General features: G+C 35.7%; 1 protein-coding gene across 10 annotated transcripts in view; it reads right to left on the bottom strand.

The window, feature by feature from the left end:
- Positions 1-20,703, bottom strand: part of TTC13 (tetratricopeptide repeat domain 13) — a gene marked incomplete at its 5' end in the record, with an annotated part of 63,671 nt that overhangs the window by 23,031 nt on the left and 19,937 nt on the right. For 2 of the 10 annotated variants that reach the window (XM_084254165.1, XM_084254164.1), the window contains 5 exons: positions 5,129-5,239; positions 6,205-6,321; positions 8,919-9,011; positions 10,502-10,567; positions 19,522-19,592. In XM_084254165.1, coding sequence (XP_084110291.1) covers positions 5,129-5,239; positions 6,205-6,321; positions 8,919-9,011; positions 10,502-10,567; positions 19,522-19,592 — 458 coding nt within the window. The remainder of the gene's footprint in view (positions 1-5,128; positions 5,240-6,204; positions 6,322-8,918; positions 9,012-10,501; positions 10,568-19,521; positions 19,593-20,703) is intronic. The other 8 variants (XM_084254167.1, XM_084254166.1, XM_084254169.1 and 5 more) reach the window with 5 other exon arrangements.

Consider the following 20,703-nt stretch of genomic DNA (forward strand, 5'->3'; position numbering starts at 1 on the left):
CCCTAGAAAACTAAAGTAAGCCTAATAGTTGTGTGAAATAGTTCAAAATGATTATAAGTAGCAGCATTTAAAATCGAACCAACAAAATAGCAAGCCCAATGTAAAACTGTTTTAAAAACAAGCAAAAAGGGCTCCTAGATTAACTGAAGAATTGCTACAAGAAAAAAGCAAGGTAAAACAAAACAAAATAGATGCCTTAAATGTCGGGGGCACTTGGGACAGAGTTGTGCCAGTACGTCCCCAGGTCTGCAGGGGCACTACGCTTTAGAGAGAAGCCGTTAGGACACATAGTGCACTGGGAACTCTCACTGAAAACTACTAATATGATGTATTATTCTGTTTTAGAATCAACATCCTAGGTTTAAACCAGTATTGAATGTAGTAGCATCATGACTTGACTATTTACTACAATAAAAAATTAGGAAGACATTTTACATATTTCCCAAGGAAAAGATGCATCTTACTTAATTTAGTAGCTACTAAGTATCATGCTCTGTAATAACTTTACTAAGAAAGATTTTAGAACTTGTGTGATAGATTGTTTCACACCTGATTAGGTAATTTTTCATAGCAGAAAACTACAAAAGATGTCTATGCCTTGCACATAGTAGGCACCCAATAAATATTTAGTATTTGGTAGGTGCAAAAAATGGTTTTGCGAAAGAAGTTTTTTTAAATTATTCATTCCTTACTTCTTGATATTCTCAGTGAGGAGTGCAGCAGGGCAAGAGAAACTGGCTTTCAAAGGCAACAGTGGGACTACCACTCACTTATTAAGGAATCCCAACGAACATCTATTAATTGTAAGCATAAGAATGGCTAAATTTTAACATTTAAGAAATGTTAAAGATCATTCTTAGTTGGTCTTCCTGCTTTGTTACTGTCTTGATCTTTCAGGATTTTTACAACTGTATTTTTAATTCAACAAACATGTATTGAGCACCTACTATGTGCCGGGACAAGGTGAGGAACAGGGGACATAAAAGTGAGCAAGTCATTATCTCTGTTCTCTAAGAACTCACAGTCTAGTTAGAAAGCCAATTATTGAACCAGGTTATCAGAATACGGACTAAGAGCTACAATATAGATATGAGTAAAAGTCTCTGGGAATAAAGAGAAAGAAACAACTAACTGAGCCTGGGGATACCAGAACAAGCTTCACAGAGGAAATGACAATTGAGTCAGGGGTCTTGGACAATGAGAAGGAATCTGGCAAAGAAAGAGGGATTCTGGGACAGGGGAAATGCTACTGTGCAGTGGCACAGCAGGCTCAGAAACAGACAGAAATACAGAGCCACAGGAGTAGGGAACACGGGTGGGAGTGGGGGAGAAGGGAAGAGACTGGGACCAGGCCAGAGTGGTAAGCAGGGGCCAGAGAGGGCGCGGCCTCTGCCGTGCTCTGCATTCTGGGCATTAGCCCACAAGCTGTGAGGACAAAACTTACTGGAGATATTATCACTAACAACACAGAAGACAGACAGGAGAGGGGAGAAAATGGAGCCCAAGTAGGAGGTAGCTACAGTAATCCAGGCAAGAGATAATGAAAGCTCAAAGTGAGAAAAGAAGGGTCAAATTCAGGAGACGGTTCTAAGGTAAACTAAGACAGAACTGGCTGGCTATGTGGGTATGGGAGTGAGGCAGAAGGGACAGGAAGCTTTTAAGCTGAAGAGCCTGGGTGGTGGTGAGAGCGTTAACCACAGGAGGAAGGACAGCTGCAGGGTGGGTGGGAGGAGGTCAGGAGTCCAGTTGGGGCTTGTTAAGGCTGGAGTGTGTGGACGTCTAGTGGAGATGCCCAGGAGACATCTGCTGCCCACTGCACTTACAGCATGCTTGGACGCCACAGTTCTTCAAATTCTGATTTCTCTTCAGCTTTTAAGAGTCTTTGGTTTCGGGGTTCCTGTCTAATCACTGCACAGCTCTCTACCTCATTCTGCCAAAGAGGGGACATAGCAGAATCAAGATTTTAAGCCATTGGGAACAAAGAAACTACGTTTGAATCACTCTGTAAGCATATGACTGGCTCTGAATTCATTTGCACAGCGCATGTATTGTCACCACTTTAAGTCTCCATCCTTCTTACTAGCCGGTGGGCAGCCATCACTCTCAGGCAGTTTGTTGTAACTAAGAGAATAATTTCAGAACTCTCAAGTCAAGGCTGACAAAAATAAGGACTGTTGCTCAGAATATACAATTTTTGAAATATCCTTACAACACAGATAAAACAGAACTCCATGGAAAAGTGTCTGCAGTTTTTTCCTAGGAAAATAAAAAATGTCTGATAAATCTACTGTACTGGACACTTGCAAAATTTGTAATATTATATTGCCTGATATATTTTAATGTAGTATATACCACAAAGTAAATGAGCAATCACCTACTTAATTTCTAAATTGCTATTGACCTAGAGAGACCACCTTTAGGGTATAAAGATAGCTCAAGCTCATTGGTCCATTTAATATCTTGTCTCTACAGTTAACAAGAGAAATAGAGATAACTGAACTAAGATCATTAATTTAATGAAGGCATGTCACCACTGACTCAGTTTTCCAATCTGTGTAACTGGGACACCCTCTGCTCCTTCTATACTTCATGGGGATGCCGTTGGGATGAATGAGACAATACGTAAACACTCTGACCTCCTCGGACAGCAGATCTATAAAAATGCAAAGAAAAAGTTCCCAACTATTACACACATTGATGCTGTGTTTATGAGCATGGTGAAAAGGAGAAAGGACCAAATACTTTGGGATGACCGTTTCACTGGGGAGCTTCTAATGCTCAGAGAATGAAAGCAGTGTTTCCAGGTTCTTATCATGTAGATCTGGGCTAAAGAGCCAAACTGAATTTTAATCTTGTCCAATTTGTGGCTAGTATCTCTGTTACAGAGAAATTCTCATTCCCAAATAACCTGCAGAGCCCAGGCCCAGCCCACATTCCTAAACCTGGTTTTATAGTAACAAAGTTTAAAGGGAAATCACCTGTTTGCAATTGTTAACTTCAAAAATATTTCAAACTTCTTAACACTAATAGTTGGTATTTTTTATATTTTTAATATTTTCTCCTCCATGAGGTAGAGGTCAAGGGATAAGATTTGAATATGATATTGTGATTTTGAGTTTTTTCTTTTAAATCTAAGGTGCCTGAGAGAAGATGAGAGGAATAGCGGGCAGATATGAAATGAACTGGAAAAGTCAATCTGGCAGCTGCAAAAGCACATTTTATGGACTCTCAAATCCTGAGGCTGCCAGCCTGAATCCTGAGGGAAGAGAGAAAGAGAGCCCTTATGAGGACTAGCCTCCACACACCTGCAACATGCATGTGAGGAGTAGGAAATTTTGCAAATTATTTTGAGGGAGTTTTGTTGTTGTTGTTGTTGTTGTTTTTAGAATCTATGACATTTAATTTTTCACATGTGAAATAATCTGTAATGATTAATACCTGATTCACGTTTACAGCTTACAAAGTACTTTTCACACGCATCATTTTATTTAATGCTCCCAATCACTTCAACAGGCAGAGTTAGAATCATCTCTACTTGATAGATGTGGAAGGAGAGGATAAAAGAGCTTAAGTAACTTGTCCCACGGTATATACAATTAATATGATTGAGAGGAGAGCTCAAACCAAGGCCTTCCAAATCCAAATTCAATGCTCTGTCCTCGAAATTCATTCATTCCATTAATACTTATTGAGCACCTACTATGTGATAGGCACTGTCTATAACACTAAGGATTTACAACATTCGGTCTTTTTCAACCAAAAACCTTGCCCCCGACCTCTGGTGCATATATGTGTGGATATGTATGTTCCTCAAAGTATTTGAAATGATAAAATACATGTTCCTCCTGCCAGAAGTACCCTTCCCTGCCACATGCTATTGAAATGCCTCACAGCTTTCAAAGTCCAGATTGAGGACGCCCTTTGCTCTGAAGACTCTCGACTGCCTCATCAGAATGAAGTGTGTTCACCACTGCAGGCTAACTGTGTTGGCTCTTAATCTGTCTTTAGTCAGGCAGTTTTGATGTGTCCTGTACTAGAGCACTTAGTATGTGCCAAGCCTGGGGCACTCAGGAAGGCAAGAGAAGAGACCCAGAGCTTCACTCTCAGGAACGTTTCCAACCCCCTCAATGTTGGCACAGAGTTCCTGCACAATAGAGTCTCAACATGTGCTCAGAGAATGCAGAATCAAGGGCCAGGAGCAGGAGGAAAGGAGAAGCTGGTGACACTTGTACCCCGCTTTTAAGATAGTTTAAACAAGCCTTTCTAAGTATCCCTCAAATCACCTACCAATTGCAGTCAATCTTCAAGTGATAGTAAAAAACAATCAATTGCAGAAAGGTCCTCCAACCTGTTCCTGCAGCCTCTGGGGGAGCCACATGAGGTCTTACCACCTGGCCTGGAATGTCTCCTCATCAGGTTTTCTGTCCCTAAGCTACTCAGCCACTGCCGTGTCAAATCCACTTCCTAAAATGACAGATTTGGTCTCAACTATGTATTTCCTTCCAAATCTAGATTTCTACAGTTCCTTTGGGCCTATAAATTAAAGTCAAAATGCTCAACGCAGTACTCCAGGCATTTTAGGACCTCCCCACAACCAAGTCTCCAGGCCCTGCTGCCTTAGGTTCAAACCCTACTATTTACCACTCTCTAAATGTGGCTGTATTTCCATGTCTCAATATATCTTCTGTGCTCTTCTCTGTCTAAAGTGCCTTTCTTCCTTCACCTAAGCCTACTCCATCTACAAGGTGCAGAACAAAGACTATCTGTTCTCTGGAACGTTCTCTAACTCCATAGTTTAAATGAAGCTGTCTTAGCTGTTTCCTAACAACTTCTCTTATTTACTTTCTTTAGTGTATTTACCATACCATAAATTCTATGTAGAAAAAACTTTGTAAACTGCATCCTTTATACGTGTAAATTATTACTTCTCCGTCTTAGAGGCTTTTATTCTCGCCCCTTCTGTAGCTTCCTCCAAGTACCTACCAACTAGTAGGAGCTCAATAAATGTGTTGATTCAAACTACTTGCTATTAAATAAACCAATTAGATAGACAAAACATGTCAAATGAAATCCCACTAACTTCTTCCCATAAAAGAAAGCAAAGTCATACTGTACACAGCACTTTCACCTTTAAAAGTCCTCTGTGAAAGAAAGTTAAACCTTTGTATAGCATAGCTATAGGCTGGTTTTTGTTCAATTCTAAGGACTGCTGAAAATCTTCATGGGCTGTTGCATAGTCCTACAAAAAGGAAAGTGGGGAAAAAATGAAGTAGTATTCATTAGATATTTCAACATTTCCTACTTTTGATTGGTAGAGAAAAAAAAAAAAAAAACCAATTCATTCCATGCCATTTTGGGCTTTCTTTAAAGGAAACATTTCATGACCATAAATATTAGTTGAATGCTTATACCTGCTTGCTGAAATAGTTGATTTTATTAGAAAATAGGAAAAACTCACGTAGGTTTAATGCAAGAATATTGTCTCAATTACAAAAGGAATATTATTTTTAACACTAATAAAGTCACAATCATTTAGAGAAGCTTGACAAATTATTTTCTGGAAACAAGAGTTTTATATTATATATTATACACATAATACAGAAATATTATCCTGAATACTTCCAAAATAATTATGAGTTGTGCTAAGATTTTAAAAATTTATTTTCTCTTGGGAAATTGCTATTAAAATTACTGTAAACCTACAAAAATAACTGTGACATTCATAAATACTACTATGAGGATAAAAGATAATCTCATTAGATTAGGTCATTTACATCGAGAAGCTAGAGTCTGGGAAATCATGTTAGCTCAGGATATGGTTCTTGGGTTGCGATACTCAGAGATTTAAATTGTACCTCTAAGTTTTATAATCACATTGTTAACATGCACTCCTGCTCCCCTACATCCACATTTGCAAGAAAAGTGAAAGTATTATCTAAGAATCAAATTTTTCTTCTCTATCTCTCTCTGTCTCCTCTTCTAGTTCAGATATAGTTACCGCTTACAATTCAAGCAAGAAAATGAGTTCTCAGTAATTAATATTTCTCCACTGGATTCAGTTTCATCTAAATAAAACATTTCTGTAAATGTCTTGTATCTCAAACATATTCCTCAATAATAGCAGCCTCAATAGCAGCTTTCTGAAATAAAAAGTAAAATGAAATCTGTATTATCATGAAAGGAAATGAGGCAAAAAGAACTCACTTCTGAGATGAAGTAGAGGGTCCCCCGATGTCTGTATAGCCGTGCTGACGGTTGAAGCTGAATAGCTTTAGTGAGATCATTCACTGCTTCATTAATTCTTCCCAGAGGAGACAGAATCTATAAATCCAAAAATATAATTAGGGAAGAAAAATTTCAATCGTCAATCCTAAACTGCCAGTGTTTTTTTTTTTTTTTTTTACTTCAATTCCACTTTACTATACTCCAATAACAGTATTACTCTCAGCAGACTAGAACCTTGACCCCCACATACTATGCAGTGAGGCTCAAAGTCAACAAACTGAAGGGTCACTAGTTCTTGTCCAGCCAAAGGAGAGATGGATGAACTATGACTGCGGCTACTGCTTTTTCATTGTTCCGCATTCTGGGTTATAACAGAGGTTGCTTTTCTTGAAGAGTGATCCTTTCTTTCCTCAACCTATCTTTTATCTTTCAAATCAAAACTTGGCATAGCAGAACTAGTTTGAAACCATTAATCTTTGAATCATTAAAATAGAGAATGTGTTGAACACAGATTTGAGTACTCTATGATCCTTAGCTATTCCCCTTGGTTATAAGTACTAAATGACAATATTTAGGATTGTAGGTGTTTTGTAAGTCCTTTGCATTAACAGTTCTTAACTCATCAGTCATGATCTGCAAAGTAGGAGGAAAAAAAAAAATCTGCAAGCCTGTTTGGAAAGCTTTTCTGACCCAGCAATCAGTTTATGTTCAAGCAACACAGTACAGAAGACAGTTCAGATTGTTACAGTACACCACAAAGATGTAAGAGGATCCAAAATGGGTATCAGTATTCACACAATCAAGCTCAAGCATTTTACCCTGAAAAAATGTCTTAAATTCGAGTTTAAGTTCTTCTTTTAACATAGGGCATGTCTATCAAATTTTACTAACGGGCTTCCTACTCTGAAAAACCAGCAAAAGAAGATTCAGGGAGGCACAGCACTAGTGACAGGATTTGGGACACAGTAGAGGAAAGAAACAAAATGTATGCCTGGGAATTACAAAAAACATATGATCAGGATTATATTTTGGGATGAAAACATCCCTACCTAGGTTATTACCTCCTAGTTATATAACTGAATTATCATAGCCTGGGTACAATAAGAATATGCATGATGACCCAGCTAACTAAAACAGATTAAATTATGTCCATTAAATTGACTATTTCAGAAAGTATGCAAATGAGAATACCCATAAAATAATTTCTAATATATATACATGGGATGCTAAAATTTAGCTGAAAAATCACTTACATAATGACATTTTTGCCCAGTAACGTCAAAAAAAAAAAAAAGACTAGTACTATATATTTCTAAGGCATCTGAAAATTACTTTTCTGATTACCATTATCATTTCTGGATACACAATTAGCTTTTAGTTAGACATACAATTTTTAAAATTCTGCTAAATAAGTCTAAGTACATGTAATTAAATTCATGCTGTATCATAACATTTTAATATAACATCAAAGTAATACAGGAAAAAGTGTCAGCATCCCTTCCCTGGTGCAGAGAATCACAAATCAGCGACCAAATGCTCATATTAAAGACCACTCTCATGCAGTGCAGAACAAATTACAATCACTTAACCCTCATACAATTATAATCCAAAATAGACGAGATAATATCATTAATTGAGAATTTTATTCAGAAAACCAAATCCCCAAAGTAACATGAAATTCACTTTAAGAAACTGAACTATAACACATTATTATTCTGGGAACAAAAATATTACAAATGCAGTTTTTAAATCACTAAAACATTTAATGCTACCTTTAACTGTCAAGTTTTCTCCCCCCAAGAGAAAAAAAAATGTCATTTTTTCCCTTCAGTTTGACTATGAAATCTTGCAGATTAGATGATTGAAGATGTTTTATTCAAATGGAGTACATTAACATTAAATTCTACAGCATTTAACATGGTCAAATGTGCAGTAAAATAAATACAGCATGAAACACGGATAATTTAGTACTATTTTATGGAAATAGCAAAATGAACACATTACATTAATAAGAGTGCATTTGCACACCTTTCTCTGACCTGAACACTCATCTTCCCCCATCTCTCAAAACACTGCCATTACCTCAGTGAGGCCTCTGCAGACAGTCCCGACACCCACCTCTCCTAGAACTCCAGCAGGCCATGTCTTCCTGTTGCTGAAGAAGTACCTCCCCTCAGTGTCTACTCTCATAAGTAGGACCTGATATTTTCACCACATTATCTCTCTGTCTCCACCGCAAGTCATAAATTTAATCAAATTCTGGTTATAGTCAACCTTATATTGATAGGTATGTCTCATAAGAATTATATGTACACGTACATACATATATACACAGATAAGCACACACACATACACACATTTAAGTCTATGATTTGCATTTTACCATATAGCCATGTTACATTTACTAAAGTATGTCATACAGTAACTACCATGAGTGATATATTTTTCAATAACATTGATAGTAGTAGTACATGTGACAATCATGGTTATGTTACATCTTACTATTATATTACTATTAAATTAGGAGTCTCACTCTAATAATTTCAACCAGGTTTAAAGACATTTAGTACCTATGAAGGAACACACAATAGAATAAGGGAGTTTTAAAATTTACAAGTAATAAAATAATAGGAAAAAATCTTGAGATTTAACTAATCCAATAATGACAAAGGGAAAAAGAAAACCAAACTCACTTCTGCACGCTGCTCAAATACCTCTGGACGATCTGGTTCCAAGGTAATTACTCGGCTCAGTTCAAACAGAGCAAGCTCAGCATTCTTAATGTCCTTGAAAAGGCATTAGCTTAGTATGAGATATACTGTTACTCAAAACCAAGTTGAATAGATTTTCTGAAAAAATAATTTACTCATGATATAACTACTTTTTTAGAAATAAATATGAACTTAGTTTCTGTATAAGAGATCTGCCAAGTTAAATAAGTTATATTCTATTTATTAAGTTTACTCAAGACTTTCTACTCAAAAATAGTAAGTTGGACCTGTCTACTATTATAAGCTCCAGAGATAAAAGGATATTTTCTAAATTTAACCTATTTAAACACTGAATCAACAAATTTTAAGGGACAGATATGTGGATACCAGCAAGTGAAATGATGCTGACTGGTGATAATGCACGAAAAAAGATGGGTCAAATCTGTGTCTATCAAAACCCACAAGACCATATTTCTACATTTTAAGAGGTCTACATAAATTCTCTTTCACATTTGCAATTATTTGTACCTTAAAAATATATGAGCATGTTACTTTCACATTGAAAATACAAACAAGTTTCTGGTCAAGATGTAAAATTAAGAGATGAGAATTAGGAAGAAACAGCTTCTCTCTCACTTTTACCAGGGCAACTTCAGTCATTTATTGATGCTCTTCAATAAATGATGAAAGTAACATTGTTTTCTTCCTAAATATCTACTTTAGTTTCAAATCTGTGTTCTTTTCGATCTTCTATGTCTCAGAAGTATACAAACATTATAAAAATTCCCCAATAAGGCAGGACCCCATTAATACAGTTCTTTTAATGGTCAAAGATATCAAAGTGGGGTTTCTCCTTCAAAGCATAATTTCATTGGGTATTTTTAAAAACACAGTAAGATCAGGAAGTTTAAAAATAATGTTCTGTACTAAAAATTGGGTACCTGAATCTTAGACTATTTCATCATTTACTATATAATCTTAGGAAAGTCTTCATTTTTATACAATGGTGCCTTTGTTTGAATAAATCTTCGTGCCTTTCTCAGAGAAATAAGGGTAATAATTTGATCACAGCTACAAAAATACACCTATCTAGAGAGAGAATAACATAGGATAACAAATAAAAATATAGTTTACAAAATACTTTGTTCCTTTATCCAAGCTTTAAAATTGTGAAAGGAACTCAAAATCTAAGTCCTACTGTGCTACTGATTCCTAGTCTCCCCATTACCAATGAGTATGTCTTAGGAATTCAGTCAAAGTTTCATACTTTACTTGGTCTATGTCCAGTTCATCACACAAAAAATTTTTGCCTGGCAAAGGCTGTCCTTTTGGAGTAGAAAGTATGGCAAATTGGCTTTAGAAGACCTGGTTTGAAATTCCCAGTCCACCACCCTAGCTATTTGACCTTGAGTACATCCTCAATTGTCATTTTCTCATCGTGAACTGAAGCAACATCACTGGACGTTCCATCAGAGCTCAAGGAACAGTTGAGAGTTTCTACCAGAACCCTGGTCCGTGTCAGGTCATGTAGGCACTATGGCAAGCGTAACTATTCCAATACTCACATGTAGTCCCTTCTTTCCATAGGCTATCCCTCGGCCATAAATTGCACTAACCAGATCAGGCTCCTCCTAGTCAGACCAAAACAGAGACACGTCAAAAACTATAAACAAAAAAAAAAAAATCAGTTTCTGCTTAAAGTATGTTAAAGCCACAAGTGACAGCTCTACTTCTTTATGCTACCACCACTGATAAGTCAATCCACAGTCCCCAACCAAAAGTCTATATTCTAAGACACATGAGTTTTTCATTTAAAAATAGTGAGTCAATATTACTGAGCTCTGTGCTAGTTTCTTTCAACGTCGTTGTTTTATTTAAAATGCAATCCTCTCCACAGCTCTATGATTGGCAGCACCAGGAATCATATCTTACAGAAAAAATACTCAAAAATAAACAGATATGAGCAAAAGATTGGGTAATGTCTCTTCCTAGTTTGTCCCTTTCCATATAGCCATGCAGTAATCTGGAAAAAGAAAGCCCCCTCAGTGCCAGCATAAAGAGGAATGAGAAATAAGTCAGCTCCACAGTCTGTCAGGGATTAATATAGTCTTTTATACTAGTGGGTCAAAATTAAAACTCAGATCCTTTCTACAATCTTCCCCCAGATGGACTAAGTAAACACCTCTGAAGGCCCCAGGACAGAGCTTCTGCTGCTCCCACTATCTCATTCCTACACACAGGTCACTGGTATGAACTGTCATCCCTACAGAGTAAAATCACTCTTCTCTACATTTAACCTTTGCAATTTTCACTTCCTCTCTGAATCCTTCACTATATATTTAAGAAAGAAAATAAACAGCCTCTGGCTACAGGGTCCTGTGTGAAAGTTTTGACACTGCTGAATAATTTAACTGAACTGTACCAGACAAGACATTTTAATGCCTAATCTATTGTTCTGTTTCAAAACTGAGATAAGGTGTCCCTCAGTGCCGCTGAAAAATAACAAGGAAACGATATTATTTTTAGCTTCTCTTGGAAAATTAAAAGATTTACAAAGAAAGGACCACATTCTGGATTTCTCATGTGCAAAACTGTAAGGAGAGCTGTCCCTTGAGATGAAGGGGGAGTATGCTTACCCCAAGCCCACTCTCCACTTTTATACTATGTTAATTCACTTTGCTCATTTAAGTCACCTTCCTGGCTCCCATATAGTTAGTGATTAGTGATTTATAAATTATATGTAACTGGCATGAAATGTTGTTCATGCTATATGTTAAACGGAAAAAAGTACAAGTTACAGAACCACAGAGAAATAAAGTTACTTATAAATAATACCCATATATGACTGTATGGGTGAGGAAGTGCCCCAAAAAATACTCTCCAAAAAACTAACAGCAATTTTCTCTGGAGAATATAATTGCTAGATACATTATCAGTCTCCTTAATAAACTACTGTATTCCTTTTAATTGTTTAAAACAAACATGTATATCTATAATTAGGAAAAATTGTCTATGTATTATTAAAAATTTTATTTAAATTTTATTATAAATAAAAATGTTCATGTAAATAGAAAATTTATTATAAATTATGGACAATTTAGAAAACAAAAAGCACCAAGAAAAGGGATGTATACCCTATAATCTTGCCACTCAGAGATAATACTTTCAACATTTAAATATCTTTCCCGACTTAAAGAAAGGCAGAGAAAGTAGTTTGGAGGGAGAGAGAGTTGGGGACAGAGGGAGGGGCAGAGCAGGAAAAATAATTACCCATTAACACTGTCTTCATATTTTTCAGTATGGATAATGCCTGCCAGAATATAGAAAAAGAACAGAATAGAATCTCGACCATGCTGGGAGGGGGCAGTAGCTCATTCCCTGTAACATTCTCTAGCGAGAGGAAAAACTACTCTCAGATTCCTAGTATCTCAAAATATACCATCTAAGCTTTTCTCGTACAATTGAGTAAAATTTTATACCCAATGACCAAGAGGTAAGTCAGAAAAAGGCATATGTAAGTAAAAAGTTATTCTAGATATTACCACATAAAAGAAATCTTCCCAAAGATGAAAGAAATCCTGGCAATTTCACTTACTGAATATATCTGGTGTCTCTCCCTCCTGATCCATCAGCCACTGCTGTATATTTGAAACTTACTCTCTTATTTAGGCTACTGTGATTGCTTAATCATTTTCTTGTTTCTTCCAACCTATTCTCCAGACCCGCACCAAGTTACCTAACAGTAAAGTCTGATGGTGTCACTTCCCTGGCTGAAATTATGCAATGGCTCCTCAATCCCTATGAGAGTAACATTCAAACATTCTTTTTTTACTTTCTAACACACAGTAAATTTATTTTGTTCTGTAACCTAGCACACACACACATACATACTTAATATACACATTCATCAGAAATGAGTTTTACTAAGTCATATCTAGCCTTTCTTACATACAGAATACTTTGATATTTTCTAGCTTAATATATATCATTTTTCAAAAGTTCTAGTCCTAACTCACCAATTAATTCCAGGGCCTACTAAAGAGTAGCAACTCATAATTTGAAACAATGTGGTAATATCTAAGTGTCTTTGCAGATAATAGTAATCATTTTCCTGCCTTACTGTTCAGCCTCATGTCTTCTACACTCTCATTTGCAATTCATACTCTAGAATAATCTAAATGACTTGAGAGTTCCCTAGATACAGAAAGCTCTCCTAAAGCTCATTGTATTTGCAAATGTTATTCCCTTTACCTAAAACACCCACGCATTGCTTCTGTGCCCAAGAAAGTCCTTCTAACCTTTAAGTCTCAACTCAAACACTAACTCCTTCCAGACTCCCCTGGACAATGAATATGCTCCTTCTCTTCTGTTCCTAACTACCTGCTATGTGAATGACAGTTATACATTCAACAAATTCAACTCAGAGTCTACTATTAACCACATCCAGATCCATGTGATAGGGATACCATATTAAGTGAAAGCCAACACAGAAGACAAAGGTTCTTTCTTGCCTTCTTTGTACCTAGCCAAAGAATTACAAATATAAATGTGAAGTATGTAAAGTTACATCTTCAATGCAGTAGTAAATGGTGCTTTGAGAAAATGCATGAAGACCTAGACATGGTTAGGGAGGATTCCCTATGGGAGAGATACCTAGGTTAAGATCTGTTGGGGATGGGGAAATGCCAGAGTGCTTGGTCCAGCTTGGGGAGCAGACTGTTCAAAGGTCCCAAAGGAAAAAAGATCATGCCATCTGTTCCAAGATGAGGCTAAAGAGATAGGCAGGGATCTTATTAAAGATTTTTATCTTTAACCTAAAAGCAACAGCAAAGAATATGCTTAAAATACACATGTACATATGTTGTATGCATCTGGATGAAAAGGATACAAGACGAAAGACCAGGAAATGATGATTGTGTGTTCTGACAGATGATTTGAACAGAGCCAGGAGAAGCAGGTACATGTAGTAGATACTTTTGAGGTATATAGAGCTGGTGCTGAAATAAGTAGCACACAGATGTGGAGCAAAAGACCTCTTATAATCAAATGGAAGGTCATGCCATTTACTAAGGCAACACTGGAATTTGACTAGGAATTGTCTCTCAGTTGCAGGGGGGCATATGTGCAAGGACCAGGGGAACATGTAGTCAATTGGAATCTTTGAGTTGAAGATGCCTTTCAGAGATCCAAATGTACATAATCTCATTAAATTCTCTTACTCCATTGCTATTTTGCATTTGCACATTTGTCATCCCACTGGAATACAATATTCTCAGGGGCATGTCTTTTCATTTGGGGTTTGTAGCACCTAGCTCAGAGCCTGGGACATAATGAGCCTTAAAACATGGCATTTATTATTTTGCAACAAATACTGACCACATGTTAGACAGTTAAGAAAATAGCAGTGAATATTAAAGACTATTAGATCAAGGCTTCTTCTCCAGGGTCTATTCTTCTCAGAGAGGAAGAAGCAAGATGACATGGCCAGAAACAATGAGGTGCAGCTGATGGAGGAATAAAGGGAGATTCAGGTTCAGCACAGCAAAGCTGTATGACAGATGTACCATCTGCAGCTTCGCTTCGTAGCCCAGTGCTCAATCGCTGCGCCACTGGGGAGGCCATTTGTTATAACATTTTAATAGCAATAAAAATGTTTAAACCTTTTTAAAACAGCCATTCAAAAATTAAAAGCAGTAGAAATATTTGAACACTGACAACTTCCTGAATTCAGTCATTATTTGGGCTCTGAGGATTTTACATTTGGCTGCCACCAGCAGTGATGACTAGAGTGGTCCCACATGTGGTCCCTCTCCAGCACACCCCAAGTCATCCCCTAGTCTGTTCATGAACACAGCTGGAACTTAACTTCCAGTAATGCCAATGATAGATAAAAGTGTATTTGTTTTTAAAAAGTATTCAAACTTTGGAACCCTTAATACTACTATACTATGATATGGCAACAACCATAGTAAATATACATCCTCGATATGGTAGTAGAAAAATATTCTAAAAAGAAATAGTTAAATGAATAGAGAAAACCTAAATATCTTACAGATGTACACAACATGAAGATTTTTCTCTTTTCAATTCTAAATTCTAAATTTCATTTAGAATTTTTTCCCAACATCATAGGAGATATATATATATATATATATATATATATATAGCCTATATATGGCCACATATATATATATATATATGATCATTATCACATTATCACAATTACAGTCTAGTATTAAGGGTTCCTAAATTTAACAGATTGTATTACTTTTTTACTGACATAATTATTTTATCGATTGTTGTCTTTGGATGTTAACCATATGTCAAAATTCTTTATAAAATGTCATACTGAATTATTTTCTCAAATAAAAATGCCTATTTCTAAAAACAAATTGGGCTCAGAATATCAAATTTCAAAGTAGTTTCTGAAAATACAAGTTTAATGTTTATATTTTATAAAGTTTTCAGAATTTTAAATGTAAATATTTCAATCTTTCAATATTACTTATGTTAGGCAAACACAAAATCATAGCGTAAGATAGTCATATCCACTTAGATGTCTCAATTCTCAAACTATCAGCTCTTTAAAATCCAAGAAGGTCTTATATACTATTCTCAGTATTAGTTATATAATGAATTTAAATTTTACAAATATTTATTTTTCCACAAGTCTGGCTTTTTGATTAAAACTCAAAAGACACTGGGTCAAAGACAAATAAGGCAAAAAGTGACTATACAGCAATGTGATGAGGAGTAAATTTTGCCAAAGTGGTGGACAAACATACATACTTATATAAAGATGTTAACAAAATCACGTGCAGAGGAATGTTTTATGTTTTGTCTAATGTAAAACAAACAAAATTCTTCCATGAATTTGATTCTACCAGAATCAGATCAGGACCAGGTGAGCTCAAGGTCACACAATTATTAGCAAAGTCTAATCACCTCATCTTTTGCAGCATTTATGTTACCCAGCCCTGCATGGGCAAAGACCAAAGAAAAACAGAAATCAAGAAATGGTTCTACTTTTTAAAAATAATATCATTGATGCGGATCTACTGACAAATGGGGAAGAACACTTATTTAGAGAAAACACTAACTCATAAAGATATAAAATCAGGAGTTTTCACAATTTAGATGAACAGATGGCTCAAGTCTAGAAGTTGTACTCAGTTAGAAACCTTAGTGCTCAAGGAACATTTTTTTTCCTTTATAGATGTACTAAACAAACCATATTTGGATAAATATTCAAATAAACACTTTGAAACAGCAAAGATTATGAAACCATCTCATAAGATGGTCGACTGACTGTACACCTAAGACAACAGGAATGTATAAAAGATTTACATCAAAAGGTCATTCTGGAGTTTAAGTAGCCCTCATGAATAGATCCAAATTTAACACTCAACGATCTTATAAAAATGGTTGATCTAGTTGAAAACTCTGAGCCCCCATGTTGCCGTTTGTTTTCAGCTTCCTAAGAACAGAATCAGATTCCACGCTCTGCTGCTTCATAGTGGAGTTCCAGGCTGTCCAAAAGAAAAGTTATGTCAAGAGTTAACTCAAAACACCCAAAAGGTTTGGGTGGGAACAAGCATCACTGTGCAGATTTTTTTTAAGATTTATTTTTATTTATTTATGCATACAGCATACAAGAACAGGGGTGTAGGCCAGAGGTGTGGGGAGTAAGAGGATTCACCACAGACAGAATGGGGAGCAGAACAGGAGGACTGACTGAAATACTGCTGAGGGAAGCAGCAGGTGAGATAGGAGAGGTCTGCCGTGCCATGTGGGTTAGGCCCCTGGCCGGGGATTGAACTCATGCTGCAGTGTCTGCTGATAGCTTGATAGTGCTGAGACTTAACCCCTTGGGTCACCAGGGAGTCTCCATCACTGTGCAGATTTAAAAGGACATTTATTGGCTTAAAAATTCAGAGTATGGGAATGTTTGGAAGGACCTGCAAAGAACAGGTGCTAATATCTATTCGCACATCCTGACAAAAAATTATTCCCCAATGATATTTATATTTAGCTCAGTTTTAACCTGAAGCGTGAAAGGCAGGAGAGAGACATCATTGCAAGCTTGCAAAAACACATCCCCACTCTTCTGAAATACTGGGTAGGAAACAGTGTTGTTGGAATAAGGATTAATTTTATTATTGTGAGAAATAATAGCACAGCATTTGCCAATAAAAGAGCCAACAGATTGAAAGAATAATACGTTTAAAATACAACATAAAATTAATGTATGTAAATTTTGATTCACGTTGAAAAAGGAGTATTAGTCAATTGGGGAAAAGCAATAACTATTCATTGGACACTTGCTACCACCTATTTGCACAGGTTCTTGATAATATCAGCTATCTAGCATTTGAAGAAATCAATAAAAAATTCTTTAATAGGAATCATATGCATCAATTTCAAACATAAGTCTTAATAGTGAAATGTTCTGTCCAGAAAAGCAGGACCAAGCCTCTCATTAAAATTTTTGAAAAGAATTTTAACATTTATCTTTGTATTTATTGTGGTCATGTAATACAAAGAAAATGTGCCAAACTTTCACCAAGCTCTATCACCATGCCTCTAAATTTGCTCCTTTTTATCATGCCAGTATGTCTTGTAAATGTGAATTTCCACGGAGTCACGATGTGGAAAAGATTGGGAAACACTGAAACACAGGGAAAGAGTGACATCACCAAAAACAGCACCCGCAGGAAAGCCAAAGGGCACTCTTGTTGCACATAAAAATGTGTTATAAAGGAGCACCCAGTTCTTTCCTCTTTCAACCAGAAGTATTTCAACTTTTTCCTGCTCTCCCATTCTTTATACTCCTGCCCCATCAATACCTCAAGTCAGCAGAAAACCAGCTCAACTTCAAATCCACACATTCTCAAAGAGAAATTTCCCATTTAAAAGCAACCCATTGTATCACAGACTGATGAAAATACATATCAAATTTTAATATTACCATTTCTTGGCATAAAGAAAGACATTCTGTTCTACGTTCCAAATACCACTACGCAATAAATATGTTTTACAACAACAAATGGACAACAAAGGCATATTAATACCATCAAAATAAGATTGTAGAGGAATAATGACATTTATTGGATAAAATTACGTGAAAAAGTATTACAGAATAGTACATATAATTCGGATTATAGAACACAAATGCATACTTTGAGGTCATAAACAAACAATTTTAATAATGGTAAAATGGCATAATTAGGAAACTTTGTTAATCAAGGTTTTTCTTTAACATTGTTATATTACTTTCAACTACAATATCAATAATAGTTTTCAATAAAAATAAACTGATAATACATCTGCACTCTTGTATAATTTTCTGCTGTTGGTTACCATAAATGAACTGACACACACTCCTATAAATCATCAAAACCTCCCTTTCAAACAAGGGTCAAGTGTTAACTGTGTAAAAGTGCTTTTATACCTTTACTAATATTGCAATACTAAACAGAAAGGTGATTTTTAAACCTATTTAAATCTACCCTTTGTACTTAAAAGTCCAATGAACACTATTATGCCACTCAAACACACAGTTACTTGGATCTGAGGGCTTTAAAATACAACTAAAAACATCCCATTAATTTTTTGAGAACAAAGAATTATCAACATAATTAAATCTGTTTTAAAAAGGAAAAAAAGCGGAACAAAAATTTCAAAATTATTAATTGTAAACTATTTTTTGGCTCCCATAGACAAATATGCCAGAGTAGCTTTGAGTAGCTAAAAATTTACTGAACACTTATTATGCGCCCAGCACTGGGTCCTATTGTCATTTAGCGTAAATCTAACAAGATTCTGTTAGTTATTATTGTCCCATAATTCAGGAGGTTTAGTAATTTGCTGGTAAGCAGCAGATTGTATTAGAACTTCAGTGTCTCTAAAGTCATTTTCTTCACTGTACTCCACTAGGCAAACATATCAATATGGATAACAGTCAAGCATCAACAAGCATATAGTTCAACAATGATGGGAGGTATAATGTCAACAATATTAGTCGGCATGAGGGGTCTCTTCACAACTCTTGCACTTGTGTATTTATTTAACCATTTCATCTTAACCAGATTTTAACAGGCATCAATCAATAAAGGCTTCCATTTAAAAAACTGTCATAATTATACTTTAAGGTGAGAAAAATCCAAGAGTAAAAGTTAACCCTAAAAATCAACTCCTGCACAGAAAGTAAACATCCGGAATTCCAACATTTCTAATGTCTATGACTTATGGAAGATAACAAGGTAGAGAGAAAAGTGAACAAAAATTAATTTGGGTTTTTTTTTAACTTGCATTGAATCCCATTTTTGACACATGTTGGTCAGAGATCATGAAGCAAATTACTTGGTCTCTTCGATATTTTCTCATTTAAAATAAAGTAATACTGCAAAGATTAAATGAGAGCATGGCATAACCCTGTACCAAGAATGTGCTCTGTCAGGGTTGATGTCCTTCACTTTCTTGACCGATCTTAAAATAAATGTCTTATTGCAGCACATTATACAAAAATCTACATTTTTGTTATAACTGTAAACATGAAATAAACATAATGAAGAAAAATAATTACCTGAAGCATTGTGGAAAAATGTCTTATTGCTTCATCATAGAGACCACTGCCAATCAACACATAAGCAATAGCTATGAAACAAAATACAAAAACATTAAAGAAAAAAGGCTCTCAGACGGAGATCAATAACTTCTTTTTAAAAGATTTATTTATTTATGCATACAAGAACTGGGGTACAGGCCAGAGGTGTGGGGGGTGAGAGGATTCACCAGAGACAGAGTGGGGAGCAGAACAGGCAGACTGACTGAAATACACTGCTGAGGGGAGCAGCAGGCAAGACAGGAGAGGTCTGCTGCACCCTGTGGGCATCTCCCTGGCTGAGGATCAAACTCGTGCTACAGAGGCCATGGATAGCCCCAAAGTGCTGCTCTCAACCCCATGCGCCACCAGGGAGGCCCAATAACTAATTTCTTTACTAAATATAAAAGGCAACTCCAACAACCAGAAGTAGAAAAAGAAAACTTAGAAATTAAAAAGATATAACTTAATTCTTTTACCACTCAGGACTTGCTAATCAATCTTCTGCTTCATCTGGATTTAAATTATTAAAGTCATTTATAAAATATCTGCCTATAAGGCCTATAAGAACTAATTCTATTTGTCTAAGCCCATCACTCACTTTCAAATATCAAGTAACCTTTTTTGATATTCCCTAACTATATATCAAAAGAGCTAGTAATAAGCCTGAACAATATACACAAAACATGGCAATGTGATTTTACTGTGAAACTTAAGAGAAATAACCAAATAGCACCACAAATCTCTATTCCTGGGGTTGCTTAATTTACTGCCAATTATCTAGAAAGAACAAAAACAGAGGTTCAAATTAATATATATATTTATATAATGCCTAACTGTAGATCATGCACACTACTGTAATGCAATGGTAGCCCTTTCCCTACCTCTTGTATTTAAACAAGTCAAAACAATGCTCAAAATATATACTAAAAATAAATAAATAAATAACTTGATCAAATTGTTCAAGTAACTGGTATTTTTTAAGTTAGTCATGACTACCTCTTAAAATATGGCAATATTTTGACTAACTTTTTCACTTGACAACAAATTTTAATACTCTAGACCATATTTACATCTATATTTGCCATAATTCCCTAAATCCCCAAGTAACCCTGAAAAAAACTGTATGTCTCACTCAACATTATACTATTTTGATCATATTTC

The sequence above is a fragment of the Talpa europaea genome, assembly GCF_964194135.1.
Source record: "Talpa europaea genome assembly, chromosome: 14".
Lineage (NCBI taxonomy): Eukaryota > Metazoa > Chordata > Mammalia > Eulipotyphla > Talpidae > Talpa > Talpa europaea.